The 22,934-nt window shown below is 47.4% G+C and overlaps 2 protein-coding genes across 2 annotated transcripts in view; both read right to left on the bottom strand.

Moving 5' to 3' along the window:
* Positions 1 to 1,355, bottom strand: part of LOC122945854 (E3 ubiquitin/ISG15 ligase TRIM25-like) — a 52,145-nt gene extending 50,790 nt beyond the window's left edge. Inside the window, exon 1 of the mRNA XM_044305109.1 lies at positions 1,277 to 1,355. Within this exon, the coding sequence (XP_044161044.1) occupies positions 1,277 to 1,341 (65 nt within the window). The 5' untranslated portion in view covers positions 1,342 to 1,355. The remainder of the gene's footprint in view (positions 1 to 1,276) is intronic.
* Positions 1,356 to 12,211: 10,856 nt separating this feature from the next.
* On the bottom strand, positions 12,212 to 22,715 carry LOC122945539 (E3 ubiquitin/ISG15 ligase TRIM25-like). The gene is made up of 2 exons (XM_044304603.1): positions 21,101 to 22,715; positions 12,212 to 13,095 (listed from the first exon to the last, which is right to left on the bottom strand). Exons 1-2 carry the CDS (start codon positions 22,677 to 22,679, stop codon positions 12,212 to 12,214), a joined length of 2,463 nt encoding a protein of 820 aa, XP_044160538.1. The 5' UTR covers positions 22,680 to 22,715.
* Between the last annotated feature and the right edge of the window lie 219 nt (positions 22,716 to 22,934).

Here is a 22,934-nt window from a genome sequence, read left to right as displayed (position 1 = left end):
CTTCACATATATATTAGCAGTGTCCTCATCCAGCAATATGTCTGGAACATGGAGCCCGAGCTCTGATGTGACATTGATGACAATATCCCTCATAGATCGGTGTAAGGTCAGTGAGATCAGAACCTCATCCAGATCATCGTCAGACCTGCCCTCTCCACCATCTCCCTCTGTGTCCTCATCATCTCCATGAGCACATACTGTAATGTCACTTTCTTGTAGGAATCTTATTGGGTCGGTGACATGACACATCTCCTCCACGTGACGCATCTTCCTGGACAGCTCGTCCTCCTCTATTTCCAGCATCTTGATCAGATCAGATATCTGGGACACAATCTTCTCCTCCTGCCTGGAGATCTCGCTCAGCGCTTTCTTTTCTGCTATTTTCAGTTGTTTATTAATGTCCATAAATAACTTCCTGACGTTCTTCCTCTTATCAGAGGCCTTCTCCTGGATATTCCTCCGATGATCCTGCAGATTCAGAAGTTTCGTCTGAATTTTTGCTTTTTGTGGGTTTAGTTCCTCCAGATATTTCCTCAGTTTCTCTTTCTCCTTCTCAGAGGCCACGTCCAGCAGCTCCACGTCATGTCCCCTGTGCTCGCCGACCAGACAGCAGGACACACAGACACAGGCGGCGTCTATAGGACAATAGTATTTCAGCACCTCCTTGTGTGTGGAGCATTTTCTTTCCTTCGGGGTAGCAGTGGGTTCAACCAAAGTATGTTCTGATGACTTACTGTGTCTACTCAAGTGCTTTTCACAGAAGGAGGCCTCACAGTGCAGACATGTCCTCACAGCCAGTATAGGAGAATCACAGCAAGTACAGAAGATCTTGGGCTGAGCAGATAAGAAACGCTCCACTATGTTCTCCAGCTTCCTTTTCTTCTCCAGGGCCGGACGCTCCGGATATTCTGCTCTGCAGTCAGGACAGGAATACACTCCAGCTGCCTCCTGTGCATCCAGCACTGTCACGATACAGAAGCGGCAGAAGTTGTGTCCACATCTCAGGGATACAGGATCTGTATAGAGGCTCAGGCAGATGGAGCAGTCCAGCTCGGCCCTCAGATCAGCAGACGCCATTCTGCAATGAATGAAAGTATTAATATGTTAGCTTCTAGATTGTATAAGTCTCCTACCAGGGGCGTTGCTAGGGTCTCAAAAGATCAGGGGCCCAAGCCCCAATGTATATGGCCCCCGTCGACGACCCCACTAGCACTAAACACATTTTACTTTCTGCATAGACACCATCAAACATACAGGAGAATACAGCAGCACATACCTCTCACATCCAGGGCCTCCAGGTGATGCCTCCTCTGATGTAGATATTCGCCTCATCTTCACCATTCGGTCCAGACAAGGTCTCATAGCCATGCCTCGTTATCCTGCTGCTCGCTGTGCCCCCCAATACCCCAAAATTATATCCTGAAGAAATACTAATGCCCCCATAGTAATAGTGCTCCTCATAGTCCCACCAATAGTAATTCCCTTCTAGAATGCCCTCATTAGTAATACAGCCCCCTACAGTGTCCCTAACAGTAATACTGCTCCCCAAGAATGCCCCTATTAGTAGAAGAGCCCTCCTGTAATAATAATGCCCTCACAGAGCCCCCAGTAGAAATAAGGTCCCCCTATTGTTCCACCAGTGGTAATAAAGCTCCCTACAGACCCCTCAGTAATAAAAAGGATGATGTATAAGCCTCCTATAGAGCCCCCTGTAGCAATCAGGACCCCGATAATGTCCCCTGTATTTAGAATGTCCCCCCTGCAGTGCCCCTATAGTTAAAATCTTCCCTGCAGTGCCCTCAGAAATAATAATGCCCCAGCCATTCCAACAGACAGGCCCATAGTAAAATAACAATCTCTCCTGCCCCCTCCAATATACAGTCCCATGTAAGAAACATAATTCCCTCCCTTTAGCATCATCCAACACACAGTCCTATGTAAAATACATCACACCCTGTCTCTCACAGTGGCCCCCAGCATTAATAATGTCTCTCATAGTGGCCCCCAGCATTAATAATGTCCCTCATAGTGGCCCCCAGCATTAATAATGTCTCTCATAGTGGCCCCCAGCATTAATAATGTCTCTCATAGTGGCCCCCAGCATTAATAATGTCCCTCATAGTGGCCCCCAGCATTAATAATGCCCCTCATAGTGGCCCCCAGCATTAATAATGCCCCTCATAGTGGCCCCCAGCATTAATAATGTCCCTCATAGTGGCCCCCAGCATAAATAATGTCCCTCATAGTGGCCCCCAGCATTAATAATGTCCCCAACAGCATTTTCTTTTGACTGCCAAAAAACTATAAAAAAAAAAAAAAAAAAAAAAAAAACACACCTCATCCCCACTCGCTTCTCACTGGATGCAGCAGGACCTGATCGTGTGATGGACGCTACTTAAAATGCTGTCACTTGGCCTAAATAATAGGGATCGACCGATATTGATTTTTTAGAGCCGATACCAATAATCTGCAAACTTTCAGGCCAATAATTTATACCGATATTCTGTGCATTTTCATTTTTGAAAAAACTAAAATTTCCTACACAAATCTGCTGAACAGGTTTATTGTTAACGTGTAGCTTTTTTTAATATTTTAAATCTTTCTTTTTCATTTATACTTAATATTTTGGCGTTTGCGTTTTTTTTTTTTTTACTAACTTTTACGCCCCTTACGGACTAGAACCCTTGTCCTATTCACCCTGATAGATCTCTATGAGGGTGAATAGGACCTCACACTCTCCCTGTGCACACGGCAGCAGGGAGCTTACCATGGCAGCCAGGGCTTCAGTAGCGTCTGGTAACCGATCGGAGCCCCAGGATTACACTGTGGGGCTCCGATCAGAAGCTGCCACTGCCACCAATGAGGAGGAAGGGAGAGGAGACCCTGTGGCCACTGCCACCAATGATTAATACTGGGAAGCTTGGGTGGGGCGGCACACTGCGCCACCAATGAAGATAACTCGCCCATTACGGTAATTCATATAGAGGAGGTGGGTTCTGGCTGCAGAATTATATAGCTGCACCCGACCTCTATGAGCGGTAGCTGCGATCCGCGGCAGTTAACCCCTCAGGTGCGGCAGGGGTTAACTGCCGCGGATGGCAGCTACTTGTCATAGAGGTCGGGTGCGGCTATATGATTCTGAGGCCAGCTCCCGCCTCCTGTCAAATTTGAATGAATGAGTGCATTAACGTCAGTGGTGGCGCCGTGGCCACAGCCCCTCCCCTCCTCTCTCCCCTCATTGGTGGCAGCAGCACAGGGGGAAGACACCGCTTCCTTCTCCCCCTGTGCTGCTGAGGGAACACGGAGAGCGCTGAGAGCAGCCCGATTAGTTATCGGCAAAATAGATGCAGATACCGATAACTTTGAAAGTCTGGAATATCGGCCGATAATATCGATAAAACCGATAATTGGTCGATCCCTAGCAAATAACATCACTTGCCTGCCTTCAGCCCCTCCAACGCGCAGTCCCATGCAAATAACATCCCTCCCGTTCAACATACAGTCCCATGTAAATAACATCACTCCCCTGCCTTTATCCCCTCAAACATACAGTCCCAGGTAAACAGCATTACTCTCCTCCAGTCAGCCCCTGCAGTATACAGTACCATGTAAATAACACCCCACTCTTCAGCCCAAACATACAGTCCCATGTAAATAACATCACTCCCAACATACAGTCCCATGTAAATAATATCACTCCCTCCCTTCTGCCCCTCCAGTATACAGTCCCATGTAAATAACCACTTCCCTCAGCCTGTCCAACATACAGTCCTATGCAAGTATCACTCCTTCCAGCCCCTTAATATACAGTTCCATGTAAATAACACCCCTCCCTAAGGCTCCATTCACACGTCCGCAAAATGGGTCCGCATCCTTTCCGCAATTTTGCGGAAAGGGTGCGGACCCATTCATTCTCTATGGGGACGGAATGTGCTGTCTGCATCCACATTTGCGGATCCGCACTTCCGCATCCGTGCTTCCGTTTCCGCAAAAAAATAGAACATGTTCTATTCTTGTCCGCAATTGCGGACAAGAACAGGCATATTCTATTATGTCGGTAATGTGCGGTCCGCAAAATGCGGAACGCACAAAGCCGCTTTCCGTGTTTTGCGGATCCGTGTCTCTGTGTATCCGCAAAACACATTGCGGACGTGTGAATGGAGCCTTAAAGGGAGTCTGTCACCAGCATTTCACTTTTTTAACCCTTCCCACAGCTCCCTAGCATGCTTACAGTTAATAAAAACGTTACCTCTGGCATCAATCCTGGACTTATAGAACCATAAAAAACTATCTTTATAACATATGCAAATGAGGGCTCGCAAGTGCCCAGGGTCGGCGTTACCCTCGTAGGTGCACTGCTAGCTCAGCCTTTTCATTGCATCCCCCCACCCCTTCCTACCCTCCGCCCGCCCATTCTTTCCCTCTTACCGCCTTTCTACTAACTTGTTATTCAGCCGAGATCCCGCGCACTCAGTCCGTCGGCCGGCGCATGCGCACTGCGATGCCCATTCCTTGTACGGCATCACAGTAATTAATGCGCATGCGCCGATGGACGCAGTAGTTACATAATTGTCACATTAAAGAGCATATAGTGTAACCCCTGCACCATGCCGTACAGTATACATTATAACCCCTGCACCATGCTGTGTAATATATAGTATAATCCCTGCACCATGCCGTACAGTATACATTATAACCCCTGCACCATGCCTTACAGTATACATTATAACCCCTGCACCATGCTGTGTAATATATAGTATAATCCCTGCACCATGCCGTACAGTATACATTATCTCTGCACCATGCCGTACAGTATACATTATCTCTGCACCATGCCGTACAGTATACATTATAACCCCTGCACCATGCCTTACAGTATACATTATAACCCCTGCACCATGCTGTGTAATATATAGTATAATCCCTGCACCATGCCATACAGTATACATTATCTCTGCACCATGCTGTACAATATACAGTATAATCCCTGCACCATGCCTTACAATATACAACAAAACCCGACAGTTTAGGTGTTATATTGAACAGCATGGTGCAGGGATTATATTGTATACTGTACAGCATGGTGCAGGGATTATACTGTATACTGTACGGCATGGTGCAGGGATTATACTGTATAGTAAATGTATGGAGGTTACGCCATGCCGGACAATATAACCCCTGTGAGATAGATATACAGCCTACACCTATTGTGGGGATTCGCTCTGGTAGGCAGGTTAGCGGACGCAGTATAGAGGCAACGGACCAGGTTTTAACTCAATCTTCAGTGTTTATTCACACTCATAAGGCCTCATGCACACGACATGCACGCGATCCGCCAAAAACGGAAGCCGCCAGTGTGCCTTCCGCAATTTGCGGAACGGGTGGCCCATTGTAGAAATGCCCATTCTTGTCCGCAAAATGGACAAGAATAGGACATGCTATATTTTTTGGGCGGGGCCACGGAACAGAGAAAATGATGCGGACAGCACACGGAGTGCTGTCTGCATCTTTTGCGGCCCCATTAAAGTGAATGGGTCCACAGCCGAGCCGCAAAAACTGCGGTTCGGATGCGGACCACAACAACGGTCGTGTGCATGATGCCATAACATAACAGAACAGTCCCTATTCAGGCTTGGGGCTTGTTCACCTGGTATCCTGGGAGTCAGTTCACACCCGGCCAAATGCTCAGCCTCAGAAAGTCCACTTTCAGGCTGTACGGCGGCTGCTCGCCAGACACACGGCCTTCAGCCCTCAGCGCAGAGATCTCCACTGTCAGAGGGAGGTAATCCACACCACCTGGCAGTGCTGGCTGCTTATAAGCCTGCCAAGACCCGGCCTGGAACGTGGGGAGGAGCCACCCACCCAGCACTTTGGCTGCTCCCAGTAAGAGCCGTCCCGGATCAGCTTGATAGCCATACTAACCAGCTGAAGTGTCAGACAGCAATCTGCAATACTGACACTTCAGGGGGAAAAAAAATGTCTCTTACCTCACCGGGGCCAGGAACCTCGGTGACACGTACCGACCGTCAATGATGGCCCCTTGTTCCTTCCTACACTATATACAGTCTACACCTAACACGCCGCCAATGCCGCCTCCACGTTACCTCTCCCTGCGCACTACTGCTCCTCCTCTTTGGTCAGAAAAAGGAGGAGGCAGCAGTAGCGCCGGAATATGGGGTAGGCGGCGCGTCGCTGAGCCGCACAGCAGGAGGTTTTGAAGAAATCAGACTCATCTTTTTTTGCAAGCAGGGTGAGCGGGTGAGCGGCCGCTGAGCGGACTTATTAAACTGGTGAGCGGGGGCACAATAATTGCTGCGCAGCCGCTCACCCGCGCAGCTTAGAGGGAACACTGCTCCCCTGCCTTCAGCCCCTCTAATATACAGTCCCATGTAAATATCATCACTCCCCTGCCTTCAGCCCCTCTAATATACAGTCCTATGCAAAAAACATCACTCCTCTGCCTTCAGCCCCTCCAACATGCAGTCCCATGTAAATAACACTCCCCTCCCTTGAGCCCCTCCAATATACAGTCCCATGTAAATAACATCACTCCCTCCCTTCAGCCCCTCCAACATACAGTCCCATGTAAATAGCATCACTCCCCTGCCTTCAGCCCCTCCAACATACAGTCCCATGTAAGAAAACATCACTCCCCTCCATCATACAGTCCCATGTAAATAACACCTCTCCCTTCAGCCCTAACAGAGGTGGTGTAAGAGAGGAGAACTACAACTCCCAGCATTCCTCTGGCTCTCTTACCTTTGCTCCTGTCAGAGAAGTTATCACAAGGTCTTCCCTATTAGTTCTCCTCTTCATAGCTGAGCTCCGCCCTTCCCTCTCTGATCACATGGCAGTGACATCATCGCAGGTCCTTGTCCCCCTCGGAGCTCTGCCTCTAGCACAGATCACATCTGAGTTGTTTCACTCGGATCAGCTCAGTCAGAAGAATCGACTCTTCCGGTTCAGTTAACTGAAAAGAACGATTAGTTCATGATCCAGATATCACTAATCACATGACTGTGATGTCACCACAGGTCCTTCAGCTTCTGCAGCGTCCTGTTCAGTAGTCAGGCAGTAGTTCCGGGGTCCAGGCCCCAAATGTTTTAACCTAGTGAAGCCCATGTCTCCTACCACACATTAGGCTCTTGTGGGCCACTACCTAGGGTGGCAGAAAAGACAGGCGGCCCTTAGAGATTTATTTTTCCTTCTGTTAACATGCTGCTAAAGTTACAGTTTAAAGGGGGTCATGCGACCCCTGAAATGCCCCCCTTCCCCACATTCCCGGGCCCTTCACGCACAATGTACTTACCTCACTCCCCAGAACCTGCTTCACTTCTGATGCCCATACGGCCGCCGCTGCATCCTCCAGTCGTGCAGATGAAAACATTCGGGGGGGACAGCCAATGGCAGGTGGTGATGAGGAGGAGGCTTCCTAGCGTCACCCACAATGCTAGGGGTACTCATCCCCGTCACCGCCTGCTATTGGCTGGCCCCAAATAATAATGGATGTTTTCATCTGCTTGACGGGGAGATGCAGCGGCGGGTGTGCGGGCGTTAGAAGGTGCCGGGGAGTGAGGTAAGTACATTGTGTGTGAGGGGCCCAGGCGTTTACCTTTACTCAGCAGCACAGAGGGGACGTTGGAATGTGCGATGTCTGAGGCTCACTACGCAGCCGTCCACTGGTCCCCCGCTCTCAGGTGAGGAGGATGACGCGTAAAGCTGAGAGTGCATGAACCCTAGAGAATCCTGACAGCGAGATCCTTTGCTCTGTCCCACAGTAGTTTCCCTTCCCCCGATGAGCGAAAAGAGCAACGTGTCCTGGGCACTCGGGGGGGCGAGGAGTCATTGCGATTCCCCAAAATAATTGTGTCACTGTTCGGATGTGGTTGGGAAGTCTTCTAGCAGTAATTGAGGCGGAGGGCTTGGGCGGTCCCCTGGGTAATCTCCCTGTCGGGTCTATGGCCAGTCGGCCCCTGGTGCTGCTTCCTGTATAAGGCTCCGCTCACGGCTGCAGTTTCCAGGCATCACATATACCCTCTATGTGCTTATTCATATCTCATCTAGAATGGCGTAGGGCATAGTGCATTATAGGGATTCATTGAGGGGGTAGTCTGACCCCGAAACCAATATTACTTAGGCCCTTTTCACACGAACGAGTTTTCCACGCCGGTGCAATGCGTGACCTGAACACATGGCCCCCACACTGAATCCGGACCCATTCATTTCAATGGGTCTGTGCACATGAGCTTTTTTTTTTTACGCATCAGTTCTGAAAACGCAGCATGTTCTATATTCTGCGTTTTTCACGGAGCCCCGGCCCCATAGTAGTGAATGGGACTTCAGTGAAAAACGCATTGCAAGTGCGGGGGCGATGCGTTTTTCACTGATGGTTGCTAAGAGATGTTGTTTGTTAACCTTCATTTTTTATCATGCGCGTGAAAAACACATCAAAACGCATTGCACCCGCGCGGAAACAACTGAACGCAATCGTAGACAAAACTAACTGAACTTGCTTGCAAAATGGTGCGCGTTTCACTGAACGCATCCGGATCTAATCCGTCACGCTCGTGTGAAAGAGGCCTTAGGACTCGTTCACACGAACATTTTTGCATTCTGTATACGGAACCATTCATTTCAATGGTTTCGCAAAAAAAACGGAATGTACACCATATGCATTCCGTTTTCGTATTTACGTGTTTCCGTTCCGTTCAACCATAAAAATAGTGCAAATAGGGATAGAGTCATTGTGATGTCACCATTGACTTCTACGGGCCCATGGTCTGTATGTGCGGCCAAGAACTGGACATGTTCTATCCTTTGCAGAACAGACATAGAGAAGACATTTATCCGCAAAAGTTAGAACTTGTCCTGTACTTGGCTACAGACGTGGACCTCAGACTCATTGAAGTCAATGGGTTTGCAAAAAATGCAGATGCAACGCGGACAGTATACGTATTTTGCAGATCCCTTTTTTGCGGACCTCAAAATACATTGTGGATGTACCGTACGCTTACTGTTGCAGTTACAAGCCAGAGGCTTCATCAGAATGTCAGGGCTAAAGTTCTAGGACCTACAGGTTTCTGGGAAGAAGGTTTCATGCTTCATATCACGCTCCAAAGCAGATCCAGCGGAGGTAGGATATTGGGCCACGCTAGGAAAGAGCTGGACCACTGTGCGGAGTGGAGGTAGAAGTATGTGCGGCTGAGAGTCGGGCGACCTGGGGCGCTTCTAGGTGCGACCACAGTATTGCAGTTCCAGTTCAGAGCGGTAATGAAGGCACTGGGAGCAGCTGGTCTGAATGGAAGCGTAGAGGACACACTGGTTCAGGATCTGGGCTGTCAGAAGCAGCGGCAATGGGTCCAAGAAGGAGAAAATCCAGTCCCCAGGGCAAATCGTGTCCGCCGCTCCATTCCAACCTTACATCCTGGTGCCTGGGTTGTGGCTGTTGCGGGGTTTTTTTGGTCCGCAAATTATGGATCCGCAAAACACTGATACTGGCGGTGTGCATTCAGCATTTTGCAGATCGGTACATCCGGCCCCCTTTAGAAATGCCTATTCTTCTCCACGAAACGGACAAGAACAGGACATGTTCTATCTTTTTTGCAGGGGCGCGAAACGGAACACTGTGCTGTCTGCATCTTTTGTGGCCCCATTGAAATGAATGGGTCCAGATGTGGAAAAAAACTATGGCCGCGTGTGTGAGCTCTTAATCACTAGACATGGCAAAATGCGGCCGACAGTAACGTAGCGCGGGCGCCGTCCGACATGCTGCGCTGCAGGGAAGGCGACCATTACAAGGGATAGTTAGAAAAGTGCTGAGTCCAGGCGGCGAACACAACAATGGGAGCTCTATAGGCGGCACAATACGGAGCGCGCGGTATGTTCTCACACAAACACAATGTATATAGTTGGGACCAAGACACCTCATCGTGTAGACGTCGCCTTATACTGAGCGCGTGCGACCAGGTCAGCGCGACCGGCCAAAAATAAGGAAAAGAACAGCAGGTGGCGCTGTACAGATCCAGTGTATTGCAGAACTCATTACCTGCGGTTATTAAAGACATGTTAAAGTAGACCTAAATTAGAGCATTTGAGATGCACTCTGATGCTCCAACCCCAAGGGGTTAATATCCACACGTGGTTGAGAGACTGGACACTGACACAGAAGTTGGTCAAAGCAATCTCTAACTTTTATTACACAGAGTTAGTGGTATATGTATCTTCAGAAAAGGGCAGTATTTCATTGGCTCAAAGGGAAGAAGAGATAAGAGAGAGGAGATAGCACCCTGGCTCCTGCGCACTACTTTGGAATGTGAACTAATGTAAACATCTGGTTATCGTCGCCATTTTGTAATGGCGTTTATCCCAACAATAATACTGCATACGTCATATGTGACACTTCAAGGAGGTGCTTCTCTATAGGCAGTGAATAATAGGTATATATCATCAACCCTTATGATTGGCTTATGCATTCCTCCACAGTCTATATGACTCCCTTGGGACACCTGTACAAAGATGAGAAAACAGACACTTCTCACAGCACAGCCCTTTGCCCCCCCCCCTCTCTTCTCCAGTCTTGAAACAAAGGGGGGGGTGGGAGGCACTTGAAGAAGAAAAAGTTAACTCATTACAGTCCTAGAGATACAAAATATAGAATCAAATTCACACATCTTTAACAGACATAATGGCGGAGGAGACCACAGACACCCAGATGATAGGACCGACAACTCTGATGGGACAGAAGTAGTCAGACATTTATTCCATAAAAAGGGAAAAGACACAACAAATGCCGCGTATAGTGCGGAAAGACCTCAGCTCCCCTAGCTTAAACACCCTTAATGACCAGGCCACTTTTTACACTTCTGCACTACACTCCTTTCACAGTTTATTGCTCGGTCATACAACTTACCACCCAAATGAATTTTACCTCCTTTTCTTCTCACTAATAGAGCTTTAATTTGATGGTATTTCATTGCTGCTGACATTTTTACTTTTTTTGTTATTAATTGAAATTTACCGATTTTTTTGCCAAAAAATGACTTTCACTTTCAGTTGTAAAATTTTTCAAATAAAACTACATTTCTATATACATTTTTATCTAAAGTTATTGTTCTACATGTCTTTGATAAAAAAAAAAATGCAATAAGTGTATATTTATTGGTTTGGGTAAAAGTTATAGCGTTTACAAACTATAGTACAAAAATGTGAATTTCCGCATTTTGAAGCAGCTCTGACTTTCTGAGCACCTGTCATGTTTCCTGAGGTTCTACAATGCCCAAACAGTATGAAAGAAGCGTCACATTGTCACATCTCTACAGAAATAGGAAAAGCTGATTAATAATTATATGTTCCCCAAATGTGTCCCAGAAACATAAAGAAGCCCCTACAGCGACATCAGTGGAGGACGGGGAAGGGTTAATGATGCCCCCCATGAGGTACGTGCACTCGGCGGTGTATCTCCGCTCCAGGATCCACACCTGTTACCTGCAGATCCTGCACGGATTTCCCCAGAACTCCCCCTCTGCATTGTAAAGGGAGAAATCCGCACGGACAATCCACCGGCCACAGATCTCCGGATCCGCTCCGCAGGTCACTCCTGACGCAGGAAACTTCCGCTTCTTGTAGATGAGATACTGAGAATCCCATCTGCTTAGGCGGTATTATTTCACTCTGGAAAACCAGCAGGTAATACGCACCGAGCGCTTGTACCCGAAGGCCATCTGCGCACGTTGCGGAATACGCTCAGTCTTTCCACGCGAATTCCCATATGGAAAAACCATGTAAAGAATTACAGCACCAGCAAAGTGTATGAGATTACCCCGATCACGTACACTTCGCCGATTATTTCCGTGCGGATTCCCAGATCTGCGGCCTGTCAGTTATGTTTGTGGTTTTAGCTGCGGATTTCACCCTTTTCAGTGGAAAACCGCATCTTATCCGCACCAAAAACCGTAATCACACATTGCAGGTATTAGAGCGGATACGCTGGGGGTCTGATGTGCGTTCACCCAAACTCGTGTGCAGACGACGTAACTTTTAATTTGTCTCAAGCATCGATTCTTGATCTGATCTCCAAGGAATATAAAATAATCTTATAGTAAACCCCCCCCATAGAGCCGCCATATACATTGTGTGATCGGAGGCTCCGCCCATACAGCGCTATATAGTGACTTATAGGTGGAGATTATAACGGGATGTGGACGCATCGGCCTCAGCTTATTATTCTAACAGAGGCTCCATCCTTCACACAGAAGACAGCATGTAGGGGTTCAGAGAAGGAGGCGGTGAAGGTGTGTAAGTGTCTGATGGGGTCACACAGCTTATAGAAGGACAGACGCCTGGCCTCATAGTCCAGATAGACCCCAAGTCTAGGACATGTTGTATCTAAACTGAGGGGGGATGTGACTGAGCGGTGACACACTGCACATCCTGCACCAGACATTTCCAGACACCAAGATTTATCATTACATCTAATACCAGACCTCTGTCCTTTCCTTTCTATACTGGGATAGGACAGTCCGATGTCACATCCTCCTATCTGGTTCCACTCTACCTCCCAGTAATGTCTTCCTGAGGAGAGGCCACATCTGCTTAACACCTGGTCCCAATACAGGAACCTTCCTGGTGATTCTGGTCTGTCCTGTTCTTTTTTTTCATCTTCTTCCTCTTCCTCGTCTTCTTCTTCTGTTGCTGTTTTCAGATCTTCTGATATCTTCACATATTCATTAGCAGTGTCCTCATCCAGCAATATGTCTGGAACATCAAGCCCGAGCTCTGATGTGACATTGGTGACAATATCCCTCATAGATCGGTGTAAGGTCAGTGAGATCAGAACCTCATCCAGATCATCCTCAGACCTGCCCTCTCCACCATCTCCCCCTGTGTTCTCATCATCTCCATGACCACATACTGTAATGTCACTTTCTTGTAGGAGTCTTATTGGGTCGGTGACATGACACATCTCCTCCACGTGACGCATCTTCCCGGACAGCTCGTCCTCCTCTATTTCCAGCTTCTTGATCAGATCAGAGATCTGGGACACAATCTTCTCCTCCTGCCTGGAGATCTCGCTCAGCGCTTTCTTTTCTGCCATTTCTAGTTATTTCTTAACCACCTCAGCTCCCCTAGCTTAAACACCCTTAATGACCAGGCCACTTTTTACACTTCTGCACTACACTACTTTCACCGTTTATTGCTCGGTCATACAACTTACCACCCAAATGAATTTTACCTCCTTTTCTTCTCACTAATAGAGCTTTCATTTGGTGGTATTTTATTGCTGCTGACATTTTAACTTTTTTTGTTATTAATTAAAATTTACCGATTTTTTTGCCAAAAAATGACTTTCATTTTTCAAATAAAACTACATTTCTATATAAATTTTTATCTAAATTTATTGTTCTACATGTCTGATTAAAAAAAAATGCAATAAGTGTATATTTATTGGTTTGGGTAAAAGTTATAGCGTTTACAAACTATGTTACAAAAATGTGAATTTCTGCATTTTGAAGCAGCTCTGACTTTCTGAGCACCTGTCATGTTTCCTGAGGTTCTACAATGCCCAGACAGTAGAAAAACCCCACAAATTACCCCATTTCGGAAAGTAGACACCCTAAGGTATTCGTTGATGGGCATAGTGAGTTCATAGAACTTTTTATTTTTTGTCACAAGTTAGCGGAAAATGATGATTTTCTTTTTTTTTTTCTTACAAAGTCTCATATTCCACTAACTTGTGACAAAAAAGAAAAACTTACATGAACTCACTATGCCCATCACGAAATACCTTGGGGTGTCTTCTTTCCAAAATGGGGTCACTTGTGGGATAGTTATACCGCCCTGGCATTTTAGGGGCCCTAATGCATGAGAAGTAGTTTGAAATTCAAATGCGTAAAAAATGCCCTGTGAAATCCTAAAGGTGCTCTTTAGAATATGGGCCCCTTTGCGCCCCTAGGCTGCAAAAAAGTGTCACACATGTGGTATCGCCGTACTCAGGAGAAGTAGGGCAATGTGTTTTGGGGTCTATTTTTACATATACCCATGCTGGGTGAGAGAAATATCTCTCTAAAAGACAACTTTTCCCATTTTTTTTATACAAAGTTGTCATTTGACAGAGATTTGTATCTCACCCAGCATGGATATATGTAAAAAGACACCCCAAAACACATTGCCTAACTTCTCTTGAGTACGGCGATACCACATGTGTGACACTTTTTTGCAGCCTAGGTGGGCAAAGGGGCCTACATTCCAAAGAGCACCTTTAGGATTTCACAGGGCATTTTTTACACATTTTGATTCAAACTACTTCTCACGCATTAGAGCCCCTAAAATGCCAGGGCAGTATAAATACCCCACATGTTACCCCATTTTGGAAAGAAGACACCCCAAGGTATGCCATGAGGGGCATGGCGAGTTCATCGAAGTTTTTTTTTTGGGCACAAGTTAGCGGAAATTGTTTTTTTTTTTTTTCTCACAAGGTCTCCCTTTCCGCTAAGTTGGGACAAAAATTTCAATCTTTCATGGACTCAATATGCCCCTCAGCGAATACCTTAGGGTGTCTTCTTTCCAAAATGGAGTCATTTGTGGGGTGTTTGTACTGCCCTGGCATTTGAGGGTCTCCGCAATCATTACACGTATGGCCAGCATTAGGAGTTTCTGCTATTCTCCTTATATTTAGCATACGGGTAATGAGATTTTTTTTTTCCGTTCAGCCTCTGGGCTGAAAGAAAAAATATGAACGGCACAGATTTCTTCATTCACATCGATCAATGTGGATAAAAAAATCTCTGCCAAAAAAAAAAAAGAGGAGGGGAAAGGCGTCTGCCAGGACATAGGCGCTTCGCCCAACATCCATACCCACTTAGCTCGTATGCCCTGGCAAACCCGATTTCTCCATTCACATCAATCGATGTGGATGAAAAAAATCATTGCCGTTTTTTTTTGTTTTTTTTTTGTTTTATATACAAAGTGTTTGCCAAAGCATATGAACACCGCCACCTCCTCAGCTCATATGCCTCAGCAAACGTATCTTTTACTGCAGAGGAGAAATCTCGTCTTGCAGCGCCTCATACACCGACTTTTGTGTAATCTGACAGCAGCGCAATGCTTCTGTCAGAATGCACATCAGTACTGCAGCTAGTCGATCGGTTGGTCCACCTGGAAGGTTAAAAAAAAAAAAAAAAAAAAAAAACACCAGGCCGCAACGCAATAAGTTTATTAACATGAACTTTATAATAACATTTGAACAGAACATTAACTTTATTAAACTTTTGGAACAGAACATAAACTTTTTTGCTTACCGGTGATTTTTTTTACCTTTTGTTTATAGGACAAACCTCTCCTTCCCTATGGGACAATGTGCAAAGCGCAAATCACCCAGAGATGTGGCGAAGTACATTATGCACTTTGTCCCAGGTGAAAGGAGAGGTTTGCAGCAGCTGTGTGTGAATGTCACGGAAGGTGTACAGGAAACAAGACAACACAACATGAAAATACGACTCACTGGATCCAAACTAAGGAACAAAAAGGGAGAACCCTGCATCAGACCTCGCACTCTCCCTGACTGCTCAGCCAATGCAAAAATCCCAATGGTAGATGATCGCATATCCTCGTACCTCGACTGTAAAACACCTGAACACCCTATAATAGTGAGGGGACACGACCATCGGCTCCCTACACTAGATACAGAGGGAGTCAGGGTCACCTGGGATCCAGTAAACAGAAAAACACAAATGAATGCACAACACTTATCTTGTAGAAGACTGGGAAGTAGGATCAGCATGCACACACACTCCAGGAAATAATAAAAACCGCACACTGATGCACTATGGGGAGGAATTTAAAGGGATGCAATCAGTACAACTACATGACAGCTGAGAGAGGCTAACGAGATGAGGAACTGAAAGCAAAACAAAGGAAGCTCAAGGAGGAGGTTCTGAAAGGCATCTGTCAGAGCTTCTCAGATGTCTGGTGGTGACAGTGAATGGGCCCTAATAGCCCTGTGTGCCTGTCCTGTGAGATGTGATCCCTATGCTAGGTGTACCTGTGTGTGGTACTTCCGGAAACACTCCCCTAAGCATAGGGCAGGGTGGTCAGGGCAGTCAGGACAGAAATAGCGGGTTTCACGCCTTATTCCACTCCTGCTACAGATATCACATCTTTTTCGGGGTGGCGCTTGGGTTGAGGTACCAGCAACGACATTGGGGAAATGTCGCTCGTGTAGACGACTCACTACACTGGTGGATGGGGCCACGGAACCTCCTGGATACAGGAGGTTCTCGATGATCTCTTCCTGAAATTTGAGGAAGGATCCTGTTCTCCCAGCCTTACTGTAGAGAACAAAACTATTATATACAGCCAATTGAATCAACTATACAGACACCTTCTTATACCAGCGTCTGGTTCTGCGGGAAAGTAAATAGGGAGCCAACATCTGGTCATTGAAGTCCACCCCTCCCATGAGCGAATTATAGTCGTGGGCCGAGAGGGGCTTTTCAATGACACTGGTTGCTCGTTCAATTTGTATTGTCGTGTCTGCGTGAATGGAGGAGAGCATGTAAACGTCACGCTTGTCTCTCCATTTCACCGCGAGCAGTTCTTCGTTACACAAGGCAGCCCTCTCCCCCCTTGTAAGACGGGTGGTAACGAGCCGTTGGGGGAAGCCCCGGCGACTAGGTCGCGCAGTGCCACAGCAGCCAATCTGTTCTAGGAACAAATGCCTGAAGAGGGGCACACTTGTGTAAAAATTGTCCACATAAAGATGGTACCCCTTGCCAAATAAGGGTGACACCAAGTCCCAGACTGTCTTCCCACTGCTCCCCAAGTAGTCAGGGCAACCGACCGGCTTCAGGGTCTGATCTTTACCCTCATAGACACGAAATTTGTGCGTATAGCCTGTGGCCCTTTCACAGAGCTTATACAATTTTACCCCATACCGGGCGCTCTTGCTTGGGATGTATTGTTTGAAGCCAAGGCACCCGGTAAAATGTATTAGGGACTCGTCCAGGCAGATGTTTTGCTCAGGGGTATACAAATCTGCAAATTTGGTGTTAAGGTGGTCTATGAGGGGCCGAATTTTGTGGAGCCGGTCAAAAGCTGGGTGGCCTCTGGGATGAGAGGTGCTGTTGTCATTAAAGTGCAGGAAACGCAGGATGGCCTCAAATCGTGCCCTGGACATGGCAGCAGAGAACTTGGGCATGTGATAAATTGGGTTCGTGGACCAATATGACCGCAATTCATACTTTTTTGTTAGGCCCATGTTGAGGAGAAGGCCCAAAAAAAAATTTTATTCGGAAACTTGGACGGGTTTCCACTGGAAAGACTGGGCATAAAAGCTTCCCGGGTTGGCGGCTATAAATTGAGTGGCATACCGATTTGTTTCTGCCACGACTAAGTCCAAGAGCTCCGCAGTCAAGAACAGCTCAAAAAAAACCAGTGCCGATCCAATCTGAGCTGTCTCAACCCGAAATCCAGACTGGGCGGTGAAAGGGGGAACTACTGGTGCGGCTGAAGTTGAGGGCTGACAATCAGGGTTTGCCAGCACCTCAGGGACCCTAGGGGCTCTACAGGCCTGTCTGTGCGGTGGCTGCGATGGGGGAACTACTGCACGTGCCACCGTACCAGCTTCAACTGCCCTTCTGGTGCTCGCCACTTCACCATGTTGTACGGCAGTGCTGGTACTAGGTCCAGGATGGGCTGCGCTGCTGGTGTATGCCTCACCACGTAATCGGACAGAGCCAGCGCCACTCTGCTGCCCTTGATCCTGCGCAACCTGTGGTCTAGCGACACGGGGCCGGGTACGCCTGGTGGTATCAGGGACCTCAACCTCCTCGTCTGAACTTTGGGTCAGACTGCCACTGCTTTCTACAGGTTCGTATTCTGACCCACTGGATTTGTCAGATGAGGGTTCCCATTCCTCATCCGACTGGGTCAGAAGCCTGTAGGCCTCTTCAGAAGAATACCCCCTGTTTGACATTTGGACTACTAAATTTAGGGGTATTCCCTGAGACTACCCAAGAAAAAAAGCAAGCCTGTCTTACAAATTGGAGGCTAGCGAAGTACTGGAAGCCACTGAGATTGATAAAAAATATCAAAACTGATTTTTTTAGCGCCGCAGCGCTTGTAAAGTGATTGTGCAATGATAAAAAAATATATATTTTGTCACTGTGGTGGGGCGGGCGTGGGTGAACGCACGTGTGGGTGACCGATCAGGCCTGATCGGGCAAACACTGCGTTTTGGGTGGAGGGCAAGCTAAGGTGACACTAATACTATCAGTTCTGATCACTTACAGATACTATAAAAGTACAAATGCTGATTAGCGACACGCTAATCAGCGAATCAGTGACTGCGGTGCGGTGGGCTGGGCGCTAACTGATCGCTAACTACCTAACCAAGGGGCCTAAACTAATCTAAAACCTAACAGTCAATACTGGTAAAAAAAAAGTGACAGTTTACACTGCTCAACTACACAGACATACAGCTCTGTTCATCTACACAGACATACAGCCCGCTGCATACACTGCTCATCTACAGACATACAGCTCTGCTACATATATTGCTCAATTACACTGCTCAACTACACAGACATACAGCTCTGCTGCATACACTGCTCATCTACAGACATACAGCTCTGTTACATATACTACTCGACTACACAGACATACAGCTCTGCTACATACACTGCTCAACTACACATACAACTCTGCTGCATACACTGCTTAACTGCACAGACATACAGCTCTTCTGCATACACCGCTCAACTACACAGACATACAGCTCTGCTGCATACACCGCTCAACTACACAGACATACAGCTCTGCTGCATACACTTCTCAACAACACAGACATACAGCTCTGCTGCATACACTTCTCAACTACACAGACATACAGCTCTGCTGCATACACTGCTTACCTACAGACATACAGCTCTGCTGCATACACTTCTCAATTACACAAATAGCTTTGCTGCATACACTGCTCAAATACACATACAACTCTGCTGCATACATCACTCATCTACACAGACATACAGCTCTGCTGCATACACTGCTCAACTACACAGATATACAGCTCTGCTGCATACACTGCTCAACTACACAGACATACAGCTCTGCTGCATAGACTTCTTAACTACACATACAGCACTGCTACATACACTGCTTATCTACAGACATACAGCTCTGCTGCATACACTTCTCAATTACACAAATAGCTTTGCTGCATACACTGCTCAAATACACATACAACTCTGCTGCATACATCACTCATCTACACAGACATACAGCTCTGCTGCATACACTGCTCAACTACACAGACATACAGCTCTGCTGCATACACTGCTCAACTACACAAACATACAACTCTGCTGCATAGACTTCTCAACTATACAGACGTACAGCTCTGCTACATACAGTAAGTAACGGCAGGTATAGCGTATTCTTAACACCTTTCCGCAGGACGACAAACAGAAAAATGAGAAGCACAAAATAAAACCCTCCAGGGAAGAAAAGCGTCAGTTACACTGAGAGGCGCCAGGAAGCTCGTGCCTCCAGGATGTGAGGCGGTCGCTGCGCGGCTGCTCTACAATAGTTCAGCGACACAGAGAGAAAGTATTAGAAAGCCGCACCCCGAGCCACATACACCGCCATATAATGCTGCTAACAACAGAACAGAATGTGCATGAAAACCGTACAGTATTAATCACTAGACATGGCGAAGTGCGGCCGACAGTAACGTAGCGCGGGCGCCGTCCGACATGCTGCACCGCAGGGAAGGCGACCATTACAAGGGATAGTTAGAAAAGTGCTGAGTCCAGGCGGCGATCACAACAATGGGAGCTCTATAGGCGGCACAATATGGAGCGCGCGGTATGTTCTCACACTAACAATGTATAGAGTTGGGACCAAGACACCTCGTCGTGTAGACGTCGCATTAAACTGAGCGTGTGCGACCAGCTCAGCGCGACCGGCCAAAGATAAGGAAGAGAACAGCAGGTGGCGCTGTACAGATCCAGTGTATTGCAGTACTCATTACCTGCGGTTATAACAGACATGATGGCGGAGGAGACCACTGACACCCAGATGACAGGACCGACAACTCTGATGGACAGAAGTAGTCAGACATTTATTCCATAAAAAGGGAAAAAACACAACAAATGCCGCGTATAGTGCGGAAAGAAGCGTCACATTGTCACATCTCTACAGAAATAGGAAAAGCTGATTAATAATTATATGTTCCCCAAATGTGTCCCCGAAACATAAAGAAGCCCCTACAGCGACATCAGTGGAGGGCGGGGAAGGGTTAATGATGCCCCCCATGAGGTACGTGCACTCGGCGGTGTATCTCCGCTCCGGGATCCACACCTGTTACCTGCAGATCCTGACACGGATTTCCCCAGATCTCCCCCTCTGCATTGTAAAGGGAGAAATCCGCACGGACAATCCACCGGCCGCAGATCTCCGGATCCGCTCCGCAGGTCACTCCTGACGCAGGAAACTTCCGCTCCGTGTAGATGAGATACTGGGAATCCCATCTGCTCAGGCGGTATTATTTCACTCTGGAAAACCAGCAGGTAATACGCACCATGCGCTTGTACCCGAAGGCCATCTGCGCACGTTGCGGAATACGCTCAGTCTTTCCACGCGAATTCCCATGTGGAAAAACCGTAACGAATTACAGCACCAGCAAAGTGTATGAGATTACCCCGATCATGTACACTTCGCCGATTATTTCCGTGCGGATTCCCAGATCTGCGGCCCGTCAGTTATGTTTGTGGTTTTAGCTGCGGATTTCACCCTTTTCAGTGGAAAACCGCATCTTATCTGCACCAAAAACCGTAATCACACATTGCAGGTATTGGTGCGGATACGCTGCGGGTCTGATGTGCGTTCACCCGAACTCGTGTGCAGACGACGTAACTTTTCATTTGTCTCAAGCATCGATTCTGGATCTGATCTCCAAGGAATATAAAATTATCGTACAGTAAACCCCCCCCCCCCATAGAGCCGCCATATACATTGTGTGATCGGAGGCTCCGCCCATACAGCGCTATATAGTGACTTATAGGCGGAGATTATAACGGGACGTGGACGCATCGGCCTCAGCTTATTATTCTAACAGAGGCTCCAGACCACAACCAGAAGACAACATGTAGGGGTTCAGAGAAGGAGGCAGTGAAGGTATGTAAGTGTCTGATGGGGTCACACAGCTGACAGAAGGACAGGCGCCCGGCCTCATAGTCTAAGAAGACCCCAAGTCTAGGACATGTTGTATCTACACTTAGGGGGGATCTGACTGAGCGGTGACACACTGTACATCCTGCACCAGACATATCCAAAGACCAAGATTTATCATTACATCCAATACAAGACTCATCTCCTTCCCTTTCTATACTGGGATAGGACAGTCCGATGTCACATTTTCCTTTCTGGTCCCACTCTACCTCCCAGTAATGTTTTCCTGAGGAGAGGCCACATCTGCTTAACACCTGGGGATAATCTAGGAACCTTCCTGGTGATTCTGGTCTGTCCTCTTCTTCCTCTTCTTCTTCCTCTTCTGTTGTTGTTGCTGTTTTCAGATCTTCTGATATCTTCACATATATATTAGCAGTGTCCTCATCCAGCAATATGTCTGGAACATGGAGCCCGAGCTCTGATGTGACATTGGTGACAATATCCCTCATAGATCGGTAGAAGGTCAGTGAGATCAGAACCTCATCCAGATCATCCTCAGACCTGCCCTCTCTACCATCTTCCCCTGTGTCCTCATCATCTCCATGACCACATACTGTAATGTCACTTTCTTGTAGGAGTCTTATTGGGTCGGTGACATGACACATCTCCTCCACGTGACGCATCTTCCTGAACAGCTCGTCCTCCTCTATTTCCAGCTTCTTGATCAGATCAGATATCTGGGACACAATCTTCTCCTCCTTCCTGGAGATCTCGCTCAGCGCTTTCTTTTCTGCCATTTCCAGTTGCTCCTTAATGTCCATAAATAACTTCCTGACGTTCTTCCTCTTATCAGAGGCCTTCTCCTGGATATTCCTCTGACGATCCTGCAGATTCTGAAGTTTACTCTGAATTTCTGCTTTTTGTGGGTTTAGTTCCTCCAGATATTTCCTCAGTTTCTCTTTCTCCTTCTCAGAGGCCACGTCCAGTAGCTGCACGTCATGTCCCTTGTGGTCTCCGGCCACCCAGCAGGACACACAGATACAGGCGGCGTCCATCGGACAATAGTATTTCAGCACCTCCTTGTGTGTGGAGCATTTTCTTTCCTTCGGGGTAGCAGTAGGTTCAACCAAAGTATGTTCTGATGACTTACTGTGTCTACTCAAGTGCTTTTCACAGAACGAGGCCTCACAGTGCAGACATGTCCTCACAGCCGGTACAGGAGACTTAGTACAGTAAGTACAGAAGATCTCGGTCTCCTCCATATCAGGCTGAGCAGATAAGAAACGCTCCACTATGTTCCTCAGCTTCCTGCTCTTCTCCAGGGCCGGACGCTCCGGATATTCTGCTCTGCAGTCAGGACAGGAATACACTCCAGCTGCCTCCTGTGCATCCAGCGCACTCACAATACACGAGCGGCAGAAGTTGTGTCCACATCTCAGGGATACAGGATCTGTATAGAGGCTCAGGCAGATGGAGCAGTCCAGCTCGGCCCTCAGATCAGCAGAAGCCATTGTGGTATGAGGAGCAGGAACCGAAAGTGGAAAAGTCTCTTCCCCTAAGAGGGCGGAGAGCTCCTGTAGAGGAATTAACCCCTGAAGCTCAGAGATTGCCTTCCATTGAGAAACAAGCAGAAAACCCACTAAACGCCATTACAAATAAAAGAAGAGTCCATCAGAAATGTTGGGGAGAGTAACCCTGGGTTCACACCTGAGCGTTTTACAGCGCGTTCAAACGCGCTGTAAAACGCTTAAGACATGAAAACCAAT

Source organism: Bufo gargarizans, chromosome 8, assembly GCF_014858855.1.
Source record: "Bufo gargarizans isolate SCDJY-AF-19 chromosome 8, ASM1485885v1, whole genome shotgun sequence".
NCBI classification, from domain to species: Eukaryota; Metazoa; Chordata; class Amphibia; order Anura; family Bufonidae; genus Bufo; species Bufo gargarizans.
The sequence above is the reverse complement of the archived record's forward strand: the minus strand, read 5'-3'. Positions and strand labels throughout refer to the sequence as shown.